Genomic DNA, 17383 nt, shown 5'->3' on the forward strand with positions numbered 1-17383 from the left:
GGATAACTTGAGTGACTTTGGAGTCCATTGTGATCTTATCATTCCATCTATTATAAGCTCCGAGGAGTACAAATTTCACTACATTATCTTTGACTCTTGTTGTCTGTATCTTACTATCTTTTCTGCAGGAAGCAGTTGGGTCTACTTCTATTTCAACAGACCTCTGTAAAAAGTATTTGAATCTAGGGGATTCTATTGATCCCCACCCAGTTTCTTCTGATTGTGTAAGTTGATATAGTAATGATGGTTGATGGAATTTGTTTTTTTAACCGAATTCCGGCCGAAACTGAAATTTCAAACCCTGTGGGTATGTGATGTTTCCATGTGCATACAGAGTTGATTTCCAGTTCCTTATTTTATTTGTAGATCAATTTAAGTATATATAGATTTATCATAAATAATTAAGAACCCAATACTATTGAGAGTTATCGTTCAAAAAAAAATATGAAGAGTTAATTACTTAGTTTTCTCCTCGTTGATCGTTGTGACAATTATCTGCAAAACTTGGAATTTGTTGTGACAATTTTACGATTATTCAAAATGACAATACATCCTGATTATATTGAGATAGTTTCAGTCTAGTCGTTATCACAATGTTATTGTCATGTTTGTTACTTTTATTATTATTTCTTAGGAGATCTTATTTTCCAAAAAATAAAATTTTCTTTTAGTATAAATACTTTTTTATTTATTTGCTGTTATTTTGATTTTAGTCTTGAAAGAATGGTTAAAAACCTAAATTCCTTACCAATTAGGCAATAATTCCTTAATACTAGCATATCAGTATAAATCACAGTCAAAGCAAATCCTAGTTCACTCAGCGCTGTGTGACTGTATACTCAGTTGACGCATTCATAACTTGGAAGTGTTAAAGGAGTTTAGATTGACTTGTTAGGGAGTAAAACACAGACTCATACAAGGCCTCATGAGTAGGGCAGTGTTCCAACAAAGCTAGGTCTCTTTTGTTAGAGCTACAAGGCTCTTATTTTTTAGTATTAGTTTTCCTTTTGATTTTCATAATCAGTGTCTGTTACAAAATAATACAACATAATTATAACACATCTATTTTTAAGGTCTTTTAATTTGATTTTCTCTTTTGCATTTAGTTCTTGCATGGGACCGAGTTGGTATGTTTCATTGCTTTCTGCAATGTGGTGTAGTGTATGACCCTGGGAGTAGCTCAAACACACACCATATCCCCCATTTAATTCTTATTTTACCTCTAATTTTTGATTGAACTGTTTTAATTTGAACCCCTTATTATTTTGAATTATTGTGTAACATTTGAGTGTCTACATTTAACAACAAAAATCTGATCACCCTATGCATGCCAGCTGTCTTGTATTCTTGAGTTTGACGGCGCTTCAAAAGGAAATCCTGGACAAGCTGGTGCAGGAGCTTTACTGCGTACAGAAGATGGGAGTAGGGTAAAGATTTACCCATACACATTCTTGGTCTATGATTTTTTTTTTGGTAATATGATCCTTTGTGAGAATAATTTTCTAACCCAACCATTTTTTGGAAAGGTTTGGCGATTGCGTGAAGGCTTGGGAGTTGTAACCAATAATGTTGCTGAATATCGAGCTATGATTTTAGGACTGAAGTTTGCTCTTAAAAAAGGGTTTAAGAAAATTCGTGTCACAGGCGATTCCAAACTTGTTTGCATGCAGGTTTGTTGGTGTTTTATCCGCAGTTGGCTTTTATCGACCACTTGTATCTATTAGCTTTTGAACTTAATTTGACCTAGGCAATCGTTTTAGAAATAAGATACTTACACTCGAAATAACATTCATTTTTCTAAACATTAAACATTGTACTTCTGGAGTTCCACTAACTTGTTGCATCATACCAAATGATATGTGATAATGATGTCAAATCTAATTCTAAACATTTGAAAGAAGGGCCATGGAACCAGTAATTCTTACATGGGTAAAAAAATAAAAGAATGGTGGCTTTTATCGACCACTTGTATCTATTAGCTTTTGAACTTAATTTGACCTAGGCAATCGTTTTAGAAATAAGATACTTACACTCGAAATAACATTCATTTTTCTAAACATTAAACATTGTACTTCTGGAGTTCCACTAACTTGTTGCATCATACCAAATGATATGTGATAATGATGTCAAATCTAATTCTAAACATTTGAAAGAAGGGCCATGGAACCAGTAATTCTTACATGGGTAAAAAAAAAAAAGAATATAACCACATAAAAAAAAATGTGGCAAATTTTCTTGCAAAATTCTCTTACTTCACCTTATTTGCAAAAGCAGTCTTCTAGTTTGTCAATTTATAAATAGTCATCACGTTTGAGTGATTTTTGCAAATCCAATCTTGCTGCATATTTTTGACCAAATCACCCATGGAAGATTGTTTTTACTCATAAAATGACCAAAATCTATATTATATGCTAATTATTCAACGTCTCTCTTTCTTTTGTCTTTCATTTTGTTTCCATTTAAAAAATTTCTCCTTGGGAAAACTTTACTGGAAATTTTTCTATAGTAGATTTTTGTACACCTCATGCACAGCATGGGTGGGGTCCATCATTTTACAACACATGTTTTGATAAGGCAAGGCTCATCATTTTACTCCCACACATAGCTTGGGTGGGGCTCACCATTTTACACATCAGGTTGTAGGATATCTATATCCTTGTCTTAAGTCAATTAGAAATGTGCTGTGACAATTAGGCGGCAGTCCTTATGTTTACCATTCACGTCATGACATAGTCCATTTAGGTCATTTTCTTTAAAAGGCAGGAAAAGCTAGCCGGCCCCAACTAGTTTGGGACAAAGGCTTAATTGAGTTGAGTTGAGCAGGAAAAGCTGTGCATTCATTTAGGTCAATTGTCTTGCCTTGAGAAGGATGATTGCCTCCATGATTCTAGAAAGTGATCAGCATAAGAATAATTTATAAAAGACATGCATGATTGATGCACATACGCCTGCGGACCTGAATGAGGGTGAGTTTTGCTCTGTGCTGTAGCCAATTCCTAATGGTCTGTTTGGTTGCACAAAAGCCAGGATGGCTTAGGGGTTTTGCTTGGCACTTGGGGGCCACATCATCAAAACCCATTGTTTGGTTGCCAATATAGCATTGAAATCCCTGGAGACTACCAGGGATGTCTTCTGCTTAATCATTGCTTGTCTGTTGATGTGTCATCCGGTCTCCTCCAAAAGAAATCCAAGCCAAAAACCTACAAAAAGGTGTTTTTTTTGCTTGGATTTCTTGGGAATGATGTTCTCTCTCTCTCTCTCTATATATATATATATATATATATATATATATATATATATATATATATATATATTGGTAATGACACTCCCTACCACTACTCTATTCTCAGAGGTGTCCTCCCTGTTGACACTTACATCACTACTATACAAGGTAAATACCTGCAGCCAAACTGACCCAAGGGCAGTATTCTAGGAGCCGGGAGTTGGTGTTATTCTGCTTTCTAATGTTTTTTTTTTTTTTTTTTGATAAGTATTCTGCTTTCTAATGTTAGGCCACAATTGTTGTACTCTTTTCATGTATAAACAATAGTGGAATGTTGAAATTGTATATAAGGCTTGATTGGGCAAGTCCTCCCCACTTCTAAAATAATTCTTTGCTTGTTCTTCTTTCTTGTATTGTTGTAATACTTTATGCTAATGTAGGTGCTTATGAAAACAGGTCCAGGATCTATGGAAAACCAAGCATGAGAATTTGATTGAATTGAGTAACCAGGCCAAGGAGCTCAGGGATAAGTTCCTATCCTTCCGGATTGATCATGTTGCTAGGGTATGGAAAGTTTCTTTCATTCCAAATTAAGGATCAGTATATTTGGTACTTTGAGTTATGGTGCAAAAGCTTCTTTTATGTTTCCAACCACAAATTTTCTTGCAATGTCTGCCGTTCTGAATTTGTAAGTGTGTTCAACTTATTGAGAAAGCAGATTTTTTTTTCCGTAAACTATAGGGAAAGTAGATTGTATACCTTTAAAATTATTATATACTTAGCTGGATGGGCTATCAAGAATGAAAAAAATTGGAGCTGTGCTGAATTATTATCTTTGAAACTGTTCTTTTACTGTGAACTTTTATCTCTTTATGATTTCTAGTATGAAAGTGGATCAACCTATGTTATCTGGAACGCGGTTCGTTCCGGTACGGGAACGGGGTACGATGGTAGTCCGGTACGCGGTACGATGAGGGTATGCTATGTTGGTTCACTATTTGGGGTCACGGTCAGTTTGGAGTGCTAATTCGGACTCTCACACACACTCTCTCTCTCTACACACAAATATAGTTTCATATATTTTTACAAGACTTTCATTCCATAGTACACACTACATTCATTTAATACACAAAATATCAAAATCTCATTTGTATCATACATAATTTTTCAAAAAGAAAGTTCCCGTTGGAATATATGAATATCCTTTCATAGTCCATACTACATCCATTTGATAAACAAAATAAAAAAACCTCATGTATGCCCTACATATTTTTTTCAAAAAGAAAGCTCTAGTTCCAATCCAACCCAAACTATATATAATTTGTAGCTATCTCTCCATCTCTCCCTTAGTCTATATGCATCTCTTCTTTCTCTCCCGCGGGTCTTCATTTTTGGCAATCCGGGTAGCTAGCGAACCACGTTTGGGATCGTGCGACTCCGGATCCCGGGTCGGAGGGCGGATGGCGAATCCGGTAACTATGGGATCAACTATTGTGTAGCCACAAGAATGAATATGCCTTCTAATATGAACAAAACCTTTTCATATCTATGCATTATTACTCTAGGGGGAACTTGTAAGCACACAGAAAAAACCCATTCTATCTGGCAAAAGAAAAGGCCCATTCTCTGCAGTAGTTAAAGCCCTTTGAGCACCCACATGTGCTCCTAAAATGGAGTCAATCTGTATCACCAATAACTAGTCAATTATTTGGTGTGTTGTTCATTAGGTCATGTTTTCCAATGATTTCGGCTTTGTTGTACCTGGTTGACTATATTTTTCAGCAACTGAATGGAAAGATCTTTGATCAATTACGGTGTTATAGGTCATTTTACGCTTCCCGAAGGTAAGCTTAGCATAGCATTGGACCTCCCAATAGCAACCCATTTTTCTTCTCCATAGCATAGGTCCCTTAGGGCTATTCAAAGGCAACAGCGGGGCTTTTCGCCTTTTGTTGGTTAATATGATTGATTTGTATCTGATTTTCATTTTCATTACATATGGGTTGTTCTCTTGTTTGCATGATACTCTGGATTCTGAACTTTCCTTTTTTTTATGACTTAAGGAATTCAATTCCGGTGCTGATGCTCAAGCAAACTTGGCCATTCATCTTCAGAGTGAGGACCCTCAATTCTATTTACCCTTTTCTTTTTTCCAGTTGTATGCAATTCTGATTGGATCTCTCCTACTGCAGGTGGTGAAGTTCGCGAAGAATGTGCTGATTACTATGTGCCCACTACAAAATAGACGCCGAGATTCATCAAAAAAAGAAAGAAAGACGCCAATCGAATACCAGCCTACCACCATCAATTCTCCTTTTTTACAGGTAAACTTTTGGTGAGGGATTCGCAAACCATGACATTGCCATTGCGTTAGAAGAATCTCTGTTCTTAGTGGCGTTGGAACAGCCTCTTTTTTTTTTTTTACCCGTAAAATAGAGAAGAAAGGTGCGCGAATGAATTAGCATTTATTTTAATTAAACATTCGAGTATCTGCAAGTTCCAATTCCTGCATTGTTGATCAGTTTTTATATTGTTAGAAAGATAGCAGGATTCAGTGCATTCCATTGCTTTTGCAATGTTTTCTTACCCCTGGAAAGGGAAAAATATGTAGAGGGTAAAATTGCAACGCATACTGTTTCTCAAAATATGTAGAGGGTAAAATTTGCTCACAAGGGTGACCTTCAGTTTAGCATTCCTCTGTCATCATCCTGTCTCAACTAGGCTTCTTTTTTTTTTTTAATGGCTGCTACCAAAACGGGATCTTGTTTTGGAAAAAAACACGAAGGCCTTTGAAGTGACACGTGTAATAAGACAAGAAAGTGAGCTAACATATCCAAGGAATGCAAAAAATAACGTGAAAATGGCTATATCAAAGATCATTTTCACCATTTTCTAAACGGGATCCCGTTTTAAAAGTATTTTTCTGTTCTTTTTACTCCACATAAATTGCATACCAGAGAAGATTGTGTGTTTTAAGAGGGTTAAGATCATCCTATGTAGATGATCTACGGACTACAGCCTAATTTTGGATTTCTTTCATTTCGGTTTCGGTCTTGACTGAAATCCGAAATTTCGGATTTCAGTCGAAATTTAAAACCTTGCCTTGAGTTATTGTATTTTTCTGTTTGGCCTAAGGCGAACCCGAGCCAACCCGACCTGATTTTGGGTTAGGGTTGTGAGATTTAGAGGCGGGTTGGGTTGGGTTAGGGTTGACCATCCCCAACCTGAGTCAAGGTGGCAAATGGGCCGTGCCGGCCCGCGGCCCAGCAAGGCACTACACGAGACGGGCTGTGCTGGCACATCCCGATTAGCTACAGTGACACGGGCCATGCCGGGCTTGGTTTGGCGGCATGGCCCATTTGCCAAGGCACGGCCCGCGAGCCCGGATGCCCCTTTAAAAAATGTGTTTTTTTTTTTTGAAAAACCCGAGAATACCTCCCAAAAGGTGTTTCAAACATCTAGTTTGGGGGGTATTCTTGTCCAAAACTTATATATTTCATAAAATTCCGAAAATACCCCCTCCAACAATTTTATTATAAGGTTATTTTAGTACTTATGTTTCTCCTCCCTCTGACACATGGCACAAGTTTATTGCATAGTTTTTTTTATCCAAAAGTGATTAGAATTTTCCTATAGCAACCCTATTAAAATTTTTTTTTTATAAAGATGGGAGGTCTCAAAGAAAAATTTATTTAAAATTAAGATAATTATTAGATAATCACTTTCCCATTAGATCAGATATATATCACTTTCCCATATAAAACTCATAAGTTTACACGATATACATGTTATATGGTGTAAGCCCGTATAGTGAAGTATTTTTCAAAAAGTACTATTAGGCTTACCCCATGGGATGATCAAAGCCATCCATTTGATGGGGCCGCATCGTAAATATGTTGTGCCCCAAAAATCATTTTTATTAGATGACCCGAACCCTCAGATCTATAGAGGTTTCCATAGTATGCACTTCCACTATAGATTGTAGGGCTAGGATCCAACAAATTTTTTTTTTTTTGGATATTTAAGTCCTTTGATTGAACGAACCGGCCCGGCCTGGCCCGGCCCGGCCCAGCACGCCCGTTTGCCACCTTGAAGCCCAAGCCCTGAGTTGGGTTAGGTTAGCATTGAGTGAATGCTACCTCGGGTTGAGTTGCACCCCGAACTCCTAGGGGGGTGTCACAACTTCACAAGCTAATTAGTAATATCTATAACCTCAAGGGTATAAGGGACATTTCCAATGTCCCTCCCACATCTCTTCTGTCCACAATCCTACGTTTGTTCCAATGGATAGGAAGTGAAACGACTACAAAATCACTCTTTTGGGGTTAAAAAAAAAAGGAAGCAGTTTTGGAGAACAATGGCAGCAATTCCAGCATTCTCCTCTCCATATTTGATTTGCAGAAGCAATTCCCATGGACTTTTAGCTGCTTCTTCTTCTTCTTCTTCTACTCCTCTTCCATTTCTCCATTTTCAGAAAAGCGTCGTATATCGTTCTAAGTTTCTGATAAGAAAGAGATTCCCAGTTCTTAATGAAATTAGGGCAGTTGCTGAAGAAGAAACCCTAATTTCAGAAGAAGAAACCCTAATTTCAGAAGAGGAGACCGAAACTCCAGTTTCCGTACCAGTTTCTCCCTCTGATTTGCTAACTATGTTCTTCAAGGCACATTTTCTCAACCTCTTTTATTTTCTCTCTTGAATAACTCGTATTTTTCTTTGTGATTTTTTCCGATTTTCCAATTCTTTTGGCTCCTTTTTTTTTTTTTTTTTTTTGTATGTGATTCAAAGGAGTTAAGTTTTCATCTTGGGATGAAAATCTCAATCACAATTTGACATTAGCAGATTAGGTTTTTTTTTCAAACTTAAATCAGGGAAATGAGGAAATCTTGTGGAAACGTCAAATTAAATCACCAGAATGATGTTAATATCGATAAATTGTATTCCATTATATAGTTATAATTTCTAGGTAGTTTAGAATTATGATATTTCTAGGATTTTCATTATTTAAAATGATTATCATAATTTTGCTTCTAAGGTTCTTTTTATTAAAATTGATCAAGAGGACCTTTATCTGTCTTATTCCTAAGGAGTAAGGAGGGCGCTATTGAGATAAAAGACTTTAGATCCATAAGCCTCATCCACAGCTTATACAAGATTTTAGTCAAAATCTTGGCTGATCGTCTTAGGCCAGTTATGCCTCTCATTATTTCTCCTTTTCAAGGAGCGTTTGTGGTAGGTAGATTAATATTGGATGGAGTTCATATAGCTAATGAATGTTTGGAGTCATGCATAAGGGGAAAGCCTCGGGGGTGATTTGTAAAATTGATCATGTAGATTGGACTTTTGTCGACTATATGCTTGGAAGGATGGGTTTTGGGCTAACATTGAGGAAGTGGATGAAGGAATGCATCTCAAACTCTTCTTTCTCCCTAAAGGTTTTTTATTTCAAATCTTGAGGGGCTTAAGACAAGGAGATCCACTATCTCCTTTCCTGTTCACGATGGTGGGAGAAGCGTTGAGCAAGATGGTAGTGAAAACTGAGGAAGTTGGGTTGATAGAAGGGGTTAAATTTAGAGGCTTGGGTTCTATCTCTCATATGCAGTTTGCGGATGACACGAACGATCATGTTTTGCAAAGCCACCAAGGATCTGATTATTAACCTCCATATCATATTGAGTGGTTCGAAGTGGTTTCGGGCCTGAAAATAAACCTGGGTAAAAGCTCAATAGCAGGATGCAATGTGGAGCTCGACTATTTGGAACTTACTGAATTTTTCGGTTGCTCGATTTCTTCTCTTACAATTCTGTACCTCGGTCTTCCGCTAAGATTGGGTATCCTGCCGACTGCATTATGGAACCTAATTATTGAGCAGATGGAGAAAAAGTTTGGTTGGATGGAAAAATTCTTCTCTCTTTTGGGGGACGCATCACTCTTATTAACGCGGCCTTAGCTAATCTTCCAGTCTATTATATGTGTTTTTTTATTGAATGGTAGGTCTATTATATGTTATTATTCAAGATTCCGCCGGAGGTCGCAAAGAAATTGGAAAAAATCCAAAGAGATTTCCTTTGGGAAAGAAAGGAGGAAGGGAAACAATTAAAACGCTTGGTGAGCTGGCCTCAAGTGCGTTTATCTAAGGAGGGAGGTTTGTGAATTGAAAATTTAACTAGAAGGAACAAGGGTCTGTTGGACAAATGGCTTTGGCATGGAAAAGACCGCTCTTTGGCGAATTGTTGTCAAAGGTATCGGGAACCAGGGGGTGAGTGAGAGGTGAGTAGACTGGGTAGAGGTCGGGGCTTGGGGGCATGGAGGTCCATTGTCCCTATCTTTAATACTTTCTCTGTAGGCCCTGTTTGGTTGCTTAAACGCTCGTCATTCATTGAATTTTCAAATGCCAATGAACTTCCAATGAATGCTGATTTATGTTTGGTTGCCAAATTTGCATTGAAACTCCATTTGACTCCCGGACATGTTTGGGACATTATCATTGCCGTTTGTCCTACATGGCGCCCATGTGGCGCTAATGCTCCCTCCCGTCATCTTCCAACCTAATTTTATCATGGCTCGGTATGGTTGCTCGGGGGTGGCTTGGAGAGTAGTGGAATCAGAAGTCAAAAGGGAGTAGACAAGCATGGAAGATGTCTAGAATTTTCACTCGGAGAATAGTGGAAGAGTGGTAAGTAGTGTTTGGTTGCGCGGGAGAGTAGTGGAAAAAGTAGGGGTGTGATTATCAATATAGAGTTTCGTAGAGAGGGATAGGGAAGTGAGAGAAATAGAATATGACAAGACCTTTTCCACTCTTCTTTCACCCAGATTTTTTTCATTTTAGTAAAACTTGGTTGGAAGATGAGGGGAGGGAACATCAGCGCCACATGGGTTTCGCGTAGAAAAAAAGAGGTAATGATGATATTCTGAATATGTCTGGGAGTCAAATGGAGTTTCAATGCAAATTTGGCAACCAAACATGAATCGGCATTCATTGGAAGTTCATTGCATTTGAAACTCTAATGAATGCCGAGCGTTTGAGCAACCAAACAGGGCCTAGAATGGAGAAATTCGGGTGGAAGAAGAGAAGAAAAGGTCTTGTCTTATTCTCCTTCTCTCTTTATCTCTCTTCCCTATCCCTCTCTATTCTCTACGAAAATCTATGTTGGTAATGACACCCCTACATTTTCCACTACTCTTCGAGATGATTGCCACGCAACCAAACACTACTTACCACTCTTCCACTACTCTTCTAGACATATTTCATACTTGTCTTCTCCACTTTGACTTTTTATTCTGCTACTCTCCCAGCCACCCCCAAGCAACCAAACAGACCCTTAGGAAATTAGATTTAGGGTGGGGGATGGGAAGAGTGTGAGTTTTTGGAGTGATAGCTGGTTAGGTATTATTCCGTTGTCCCGTGATTTCCTGAGCCTCCTTAGGATTGCCAGGAATAAAAATGCAAGGGTATTTGAGTGTTTTCAAAGGGTACGGGGAAGGGTGGTTTGGGAGATATCTAGGAACCTCACTGGCCATGAGATTATTTGCTGTTATAAATTATCGTGCATATTGGAGGAGATCTACATCCCTGTGGATCGGTCTGATCGCAGATTTTGGGCACCAGAATCTAATGGCATATTCTCAGTTAAATCGCTATTTAGATTATTGGACAGCATCTTCCTTTACCTGGCATAAGATTTGGAAACCCTCGTCCTGCCAAGAGTGCATGTGTTTTGTTGGACGACGATTCTACATAGCATCGACACACATGACGGGTTGAAAGATCGTCACCATCATCTGGCGAACAAGTGCTACCTTTGCAAATTGGATGAGCAATCTCCCTCACATACCTTCATTCACTGCAGAGTGACCTCTCACATATGGGAATGGGTTCTTAGTTGGTTTGAAGTTGGCTGGATATTTCCAAATTCAATCAAAGAGATACTGTGGAGTTGGAGAATAACAGGTTTGTGATCTTTCGGTCTAGCACTTTTTCATGTCATGCCTTTCACTGTTTTTTGGATAATTTGGTAGGAAAAAAATGCGTGCATCTTTGAAAGTAGAGAATCCACACTTAGATAGGATGGTTTTGAATATTAGATCAACAATAGTCTTTTGGGATCTTCAACACCATTCTTTTACAGGATACACGCAGATGTTATCATTAGAATTTGGGACACAACGTTGAGACGTAACATCCGCCTCCTAGAAACATCATCAAGCTTAATGTTGACCGTTGCTCTCTTGGCAACCCATGAAAGGCATGCATTGGAGGTGTTTCTAGAAATTGCTCGGGCGATATCATCTTTTCCTTTGGGGGCCCTATCGGTGTTACAGACCATACAGAAGCTAAAGGCCGCGCACTTCACCAAGGATTGCAATTTTCATCAAACAAATGGGTGGTAGATTGGAAGTGGAAAGTGACTCCTCTAACACAGTCTTGTGGGCTAAAGGGATTAGCGACGTTCCATGGAGACTTGCTAATCTTATGGATGAAATAAAAGATATGTGTTTGTTTGGTGGTTGCTCTTTTTCTCTTATTCCTAGAAGTGCCAATGATTTGGCTGTTCGCTTAGCCAAATTAGAAGCTTCTAGCGAATTATTTTATTTGGGCAATCCTTACCCCTCTGAAGTGCACCTGTAATCCATTATTATTTAATAAAATTGTTATCTTCATCAAAAAAATTAAGGATATTTGGTTTGGTTCCCCAGCTTTAGAGGGAATTGGCGATCAAGAATGTGTATTAGGGGATTTGTTTATTATTTCTATTTTAATTGGGTCTGTTTCTTTAAAGTATTTGGGCCCTTTTAAACACTCCATTCACTCTTTTATTTTGTTCCTCATTATCTTTCTTAGGCATGCCTGCTTTAACTTTTTCTGCAAAGCTGTTCATCTTTTTTATTTTTTCCAATGATTAGGATGATCTCTTATGGGGAACTGCTCTCAAAATCATTTGCCATTCATTTCTATTATGTTTGGAGCTGTTCATCCTTTTATTTTAACCTTTTTTTTTTGAATAATTAGAATGATCTCTTATAGGGAACTGCTCTCAAAATCACTTTCCATTCATTTCTATTATGTTTGGAAGCTGTTCATCCTTTTATTATAGCTGTCATGATTTCTTATCATTTAATAACTACAGATGCAATTATAGTATTATTTAGTCTATCTTTAACAATCTTCCCTTTACAAATGTGAAGGCAGAAGGAACTATGAGTGAATCAGCTATCTCTGCTGTGACCAAGGCTCTAGAGGTGTAACCTTTATCTGTTTTAAAATATTTATTTCATTTATATCAGTTTATCCAATTGACTAGTTTCCTTTAAGGTGCAGGATCAAGAGGGCGTCAGTGATCTAAACGTTCACGTCCTTGAAGGAATTGCAAGTGTTGAGGTACATCTGCTAATAAATTTATTTGTTAATAATCTGCTTGAATATGGTCAAAATCAAATAAGATAATAGATATTATCTGAAAATGCTGTCCAAATATGCTATCTTTTTTGGAATATTTATTTTCTTTTCTAGAGTTATATTCTTTCCAAATATTCTTTTTAATTAAGCATGGTAATTCAATCATTTAGAAGAGAAAACATACTAAAGAAAAGATGTGGTTGGAAGTTAAAATTTTCATCAAATCTTGTCTTTGAGGATTCCAAATATATTTCCCATGGGATCAACTTCTTAGTCCGGACACCATCAACACCTTTTACCTCTTTACTTTCAATCCTTAGGTTTCTATGGAGCAAAAATGAAGCCTCTTGTAGACATTCAAGAAGTGCAATCATCTTGGCTGATGTAGAGTTCATAAACTCGAGCGATGCCACGAGCTTTGTGTGAGCTTCCCAAACATAATAGTTCCGTATTAATGAGGGTTTGAAGATACAATCATTCCTTATCAATCTACCATGAAAGATATCACAATGCAAGAGACAAAGCCCATTTTCACATGGAAACATTAATGCTCAAGATCCATTAGATGAAATTAAATATGGTATTATTTAGGGGAAAGCTTACCTCGAACTCAAAAGAAATACTCCGTAACTGTGAAGCAAAGGATTCAAGTGATTTACAAACTCCTGCATTTACTCCAACCGCATAAGAATATCATGCCACAAGCCTGACTCCCTTGTCTTGAAAAAATGGTGTTGAAGATAGGGTCCACCATAACTCTAGTTATTATATGTTGTTGTTAATCTGCAGGTTGCTAGGGTTCACCATTGGATGGCCCTAGTCCCTAAATTCCATAACCTATTTCTCTTTCATTAGTTGATCCCACGCTCTTCCCTCTTTGCCATCCTATTCGAAGGCTTCATCCCACTTAGTTGAGTTGCACTTAAAGAGGCATCAAAATGAACATTTAAATATTCAAATGGCATGGGTGCTGGCCTATTATGACTTGGGCTGTTAGACAAGGATTACTCTTTCTACAAAACATTACTTCTCCTGTGAGCCAAACACAATCTATGACATTTTGGCGGAAAAAAAAAAAACGATTTTCCATTTACTTTCCTGCTTTTCATTGCATCCAAAGGGACCCTTAGTGGCTGTTGTGGATTGTTTGTGCTGGTGTACGAATGACTGGACTGTTGTGAACTGCATTGCAATACTGTTTGCGGCTTTACGCTGACTATTGCACTCTTTTAGTAGTTGCCTCCCATCATTGTGAACTTTTGTGGACTGTTGGTACTTTTTTTTTTGTTGGCATGGTAAAATTCATTAAAAAAGACCGAGATGGTAAGAGACTACATAAAAGAAATAAACAATACAACTCAAAAAATAACATCATCAAGTGGTAGAAAATCAAATTTCTCCGAAGACTCCAAACCAACACTCCTCTCCTAGCTTGAGAATCCGCCTCTTCATTTGCCGACCTCCTAACATGATTGAAAGCTACATGAGAATCTCTGATAATATCAAGGATCTCATTAAAAAGTCCGCAAACCTCCACGGAAACTTATGAAAACCCGATAACCATCGGATAATATTAATAGAATCACCATCGGATAACATTAATAGAATCACCCTCCATCACGACATTATTGAGATATTCCCCTTTAAGAAGCTTTATTCCTTGATGAGCAGCCCGCACTTCCACCTCGTTCGAATCGGCAATCCCAATAGGACCGGCAAATGACCAATTCACCTCACCCTTATCATCCCTTAAAACCCCTCCAGTACCCGCAGGGCCGGGATTACCTAAACTTGATCCATCAAAATTAAGCTTACACGAGCCATACTCCGGAGGATCCCAAGCTTGAACAATATTAGTACTCCTTTCGACACTTGAGCACACCTTTAACCACCCATACCATAAATCGAATGCGGATGCAAAATTAAATAAAGGTAAAGACTTCGCCCAAAATATAGTTGACGCCGTAGCTTTTGAAGCAACAAAGATAGCACTTTTAGAAATGCCTCTAAAAGTTCTAGCATTTCTTTCTCTCCATAACGACCATATAATGGCAAGAAAATATAGCTTCCAAAGAATATCTTGCCATAGCCCAATTAAAGAATATCTAGCATTTCTCAATGGGCTCAAACCATAAAATTTCTCTTGGGTGCACGTGAAGTTTTTAACTGAAGAAGACCCACTGAAAATGGACCCGAAGTATGATGATTGGCTCCGAGATGATTATCTAATTATGACATGGTGGAGGCACTCTATGGAACCACAAGTGAGGGCCAATGTGATGTTTCTTAATAGTTAATACTGTTTAAGGGCTTGGGAATCTATTCGAGATACAAAGTTTTCTGAAGCCAATATCTCCAGAATCTATGACCTGCTGGAAAATCTTATTTCAGCAAGGGGAGGAGTGTAGTGGACCTCTTTTGTTTCACAATAGGTTTATTTGGTTGGATTGCCTGTATTTTTAAATATAGAATATGTTTTCCCCTTCCTTGGGCCCGTAAAACCCACGAACCAAAAATTTACATTTGGTAGATTTCCTCCTGGTTGGCCCTGCATAATAACCCTTGATAAATCAAGCACCAAAAACCTGTTAAAGCTTCCCTCTTTGAATGTGCATCTCTTTGTTATTCCCAGAAGCCCGGAGAATTATTCACTCAAAACCCTTGGAGGTTTTGATCATTAGAAACTTCATGTTGCCATGTTAGTCCTTGTGCTCTTCAAACACTAAGACCTTCTATAGTTTTATGTTCAACCAATAGAAATTCCAGGGAAGAATACAAAACCTCTTAAGATGCAAAACCTCAAGTTTCTGTATTTTGTTGCCGAATGTCAACCCTTTTATCACATGTCAACCCTTTTATCACAGTAATCCACCCCTTAAGATGCAAATTTTTATCTAACCTTCTTTGTTTGAGTAATCAGTGGGACCTTTTTCATACTCTGCAACACATGGGAAAAACTTGGTTGAATAATAATAAAAATTTCATTGATGACCTACTGATAAGTTAGTTTCTTACCTATGTTTATGACAGCTCAGGTTGCTCTTAAATCTATATCACATTCTTCCTTTCTTTTCAGACATTTAACTATCTGTTAAAAAGAACAGGAAAGAAAAAATGGAAGTTGACTAGATGGCCGTATTTTCCAATTTGTTGCCATCAACTTTCGTAATGAAATTCAGAAAACATGGTGGGACAATACAGGTAATGCATATACTTACGGGACTATCTTTCTTTCTTTCTGCAGTTTACAAAACAGACCACAGTACAAGCTACAGGAGTGGCTTCCAATTTAGTAGAGATCATACAAGGATCAGGCTTTAAGTTGCAGGCTTTGAATCTGAGTTTTGAAGATGAGGAAGATGCCAACAACTAGAGTTTGTACAATGATCGATGAAGTGTTGTTGATACTGAAAGTTTTCTATACAACTCCATTGTTGATATCGGAAACCTCATCTCCCAACCAGTTTTGGTAGACACTGCCTTGTAAAAGTACTTGTTTTCAGCTGCACTAATGAATTATCTGTCAGCAATTAGCCACTATTAATGCCTGGCTTTGCCGATTTCAAGCCATGGAGAATTTGATTTGTGAGCAGTTGAGTTGAGAATTCTCAATTCTGCCATTCTTAAACCATATTTCACATTGGATGTTGGTACTTTCTTCCAAAACTACCATTCACCATGAACAGATGTTTGCAACAACCACCATTCTTTCTCATCTCATTTGAAAGAAGAGCCGCAATAACCTTATCAGTTTCCACTATACTTCCCATATGCAAAGTTAATGCTCTCATTAATTGAGATATAATCTTGTTGAACATATTGAGATGCTCCAAAAGACATGATTTTTATACTGTCTTCTTAGAGGAATGCAGCTGCAGAATGCCCTAGTTTCCGTTCAACATGGCAGTTTCCAACTGAGACTGTCACTGCTACTGTGATGTTCTTCTACTGCCCCTACAGCCCATATTATGGTATCTCAGATTCCATTTTATCATTCCAATAATTCAACTGGTATTCATGTTGTATCATTCATTTTTTCTTCTTCTGAATTTAAAAGATTACCAAAATAATATCTCGGCCAACATATTGATGCTGATGTCTCAGTATTGGCCATGGCCAAGATGGTTGAAATAGATACTGACATCTCTATGGATGAACATATTTTGATTATGGGACGAACTCACCTTGTTGTACATGTTTTAATTGGCCACTAATAACTTTATAGGAATTGTAATAGACTTCGACAGTTGGTTAAAACATGTTAAACAGTAAACACGGTCAGTACATCTCATCATCAAAACATGTTGGTGTGGATATCAATCCCCTTTTTTATCGGAAACTTTTCTTCATGGGAAATAATTTTTCCAGTGTTTGGTTAACTCATTTTTCGTAGGTTTTTTTTTTCAAAATAAATTTTTTCCCTGAGGCCATCTTTGGATTGTAGGAAAAATATTTCTAGCAGAAATTTTTTTTTCTTAGATTTTTTTTTTCTTTCCACGATTTCGAGGGAATTAAGTGTTATGGTTTTATCTTATTTAAACTTTAAAATGAATGTGACATAAATTCATCGTTCCTCTGAACAGCGCTGGTGCAAGTAATTTTTATTTTATTTTTGGGAAAAATGCAAAAACACCCAATCAACTTTCTCACATTTTCAACTGTAACCCTATAACCCTGAATTTTAAAAGTCACCAACTATACCCAGAGGTTTCAATTTGTATAAGTTTGACATCTTCAGTTGACGGTTCGTCCACAGATCGAAGGGT

At 37.5% G+C, this 17383-nt stretch overlaps 1 protein-coding gene across 2 annotated transcripts; it reads left to right on the forward strand.

Annotated features, from left to right (window-relative positions):
• The first annotated feature begins 7488 nt into the window (after positions 1–7488).
• Positions 7489–16316, forward strand: LOC143856254 (Heavy metal transport/detoxification superfamily protein). Of its 2 annotated transcripts, none has more exons than XM_077366417.1 (4): positions 7489–7883; positions 12407–12460; positions 12534–12599; positions 15862–16316. In XM_077366417.1, exons 1-4 carry the CDS (start codon positions 7581–7583, stop codon positions 15988–15990), a joined length of 552 nt encoding a protein of 183 aa, XP_077222532.1. In that variant the 5' UTR covers positions 7489–7580; the 3' UTR covers positions 15991–16316. The 2 variants fall into 2 exon arrangements, with proteins under 2 accessions (XP_077222532.1, XP_077222533.1); XM_077366418.1 differs by having other exon boundaries at positions 7491–7883; positions 12540–12599; positions 15862–16245.
• Positions 16317–17383: the final 1067 nt, after the last annotated feature.

The sequence above is a fragment of the Tasmannia lanceolata genome, unplaced genomic scaffold (assembly GCF_043159265.1).
Source record: "Tasmannia lanceolata isolate RefF3 unplaced genomic scaffold, GAP_Taslan_0.1 ptg000023l, whole genome shotgun sequence".
Classification (NCBI taxonomy): Eukaryota; Viridiplantae; Streptophyta; class Magnoliopsida; order Canellales; family Winteraceae; genus Tasmannia; species Tasmannia lanceolata.

Bases quoted from the DNA above. Each gene is read 5' to 3' on its own strand.
- LOC143856254 (XM_077366417.1), top strand. From the start codon at position 7,581: ATGGCAGCAATTCCAGCATTCTCCTCTCCATATTTGATTTGCAGAAGC. The intron at 7,884-12,406 runs GCACATTTTCTC...ACAAATGTGAAG, and splicing joins TGCTAACTATGTTCTTCAAG to GCAGAAGGAACTATGAGTGA. The intron at 12,461-12,533 runs GTGTAACCTTTA...GTTTCCTTTAAG, and splicing joins CTGTGACCAAGGCTCTAGAG to GTGCAGGATCAAGAGGGCGT.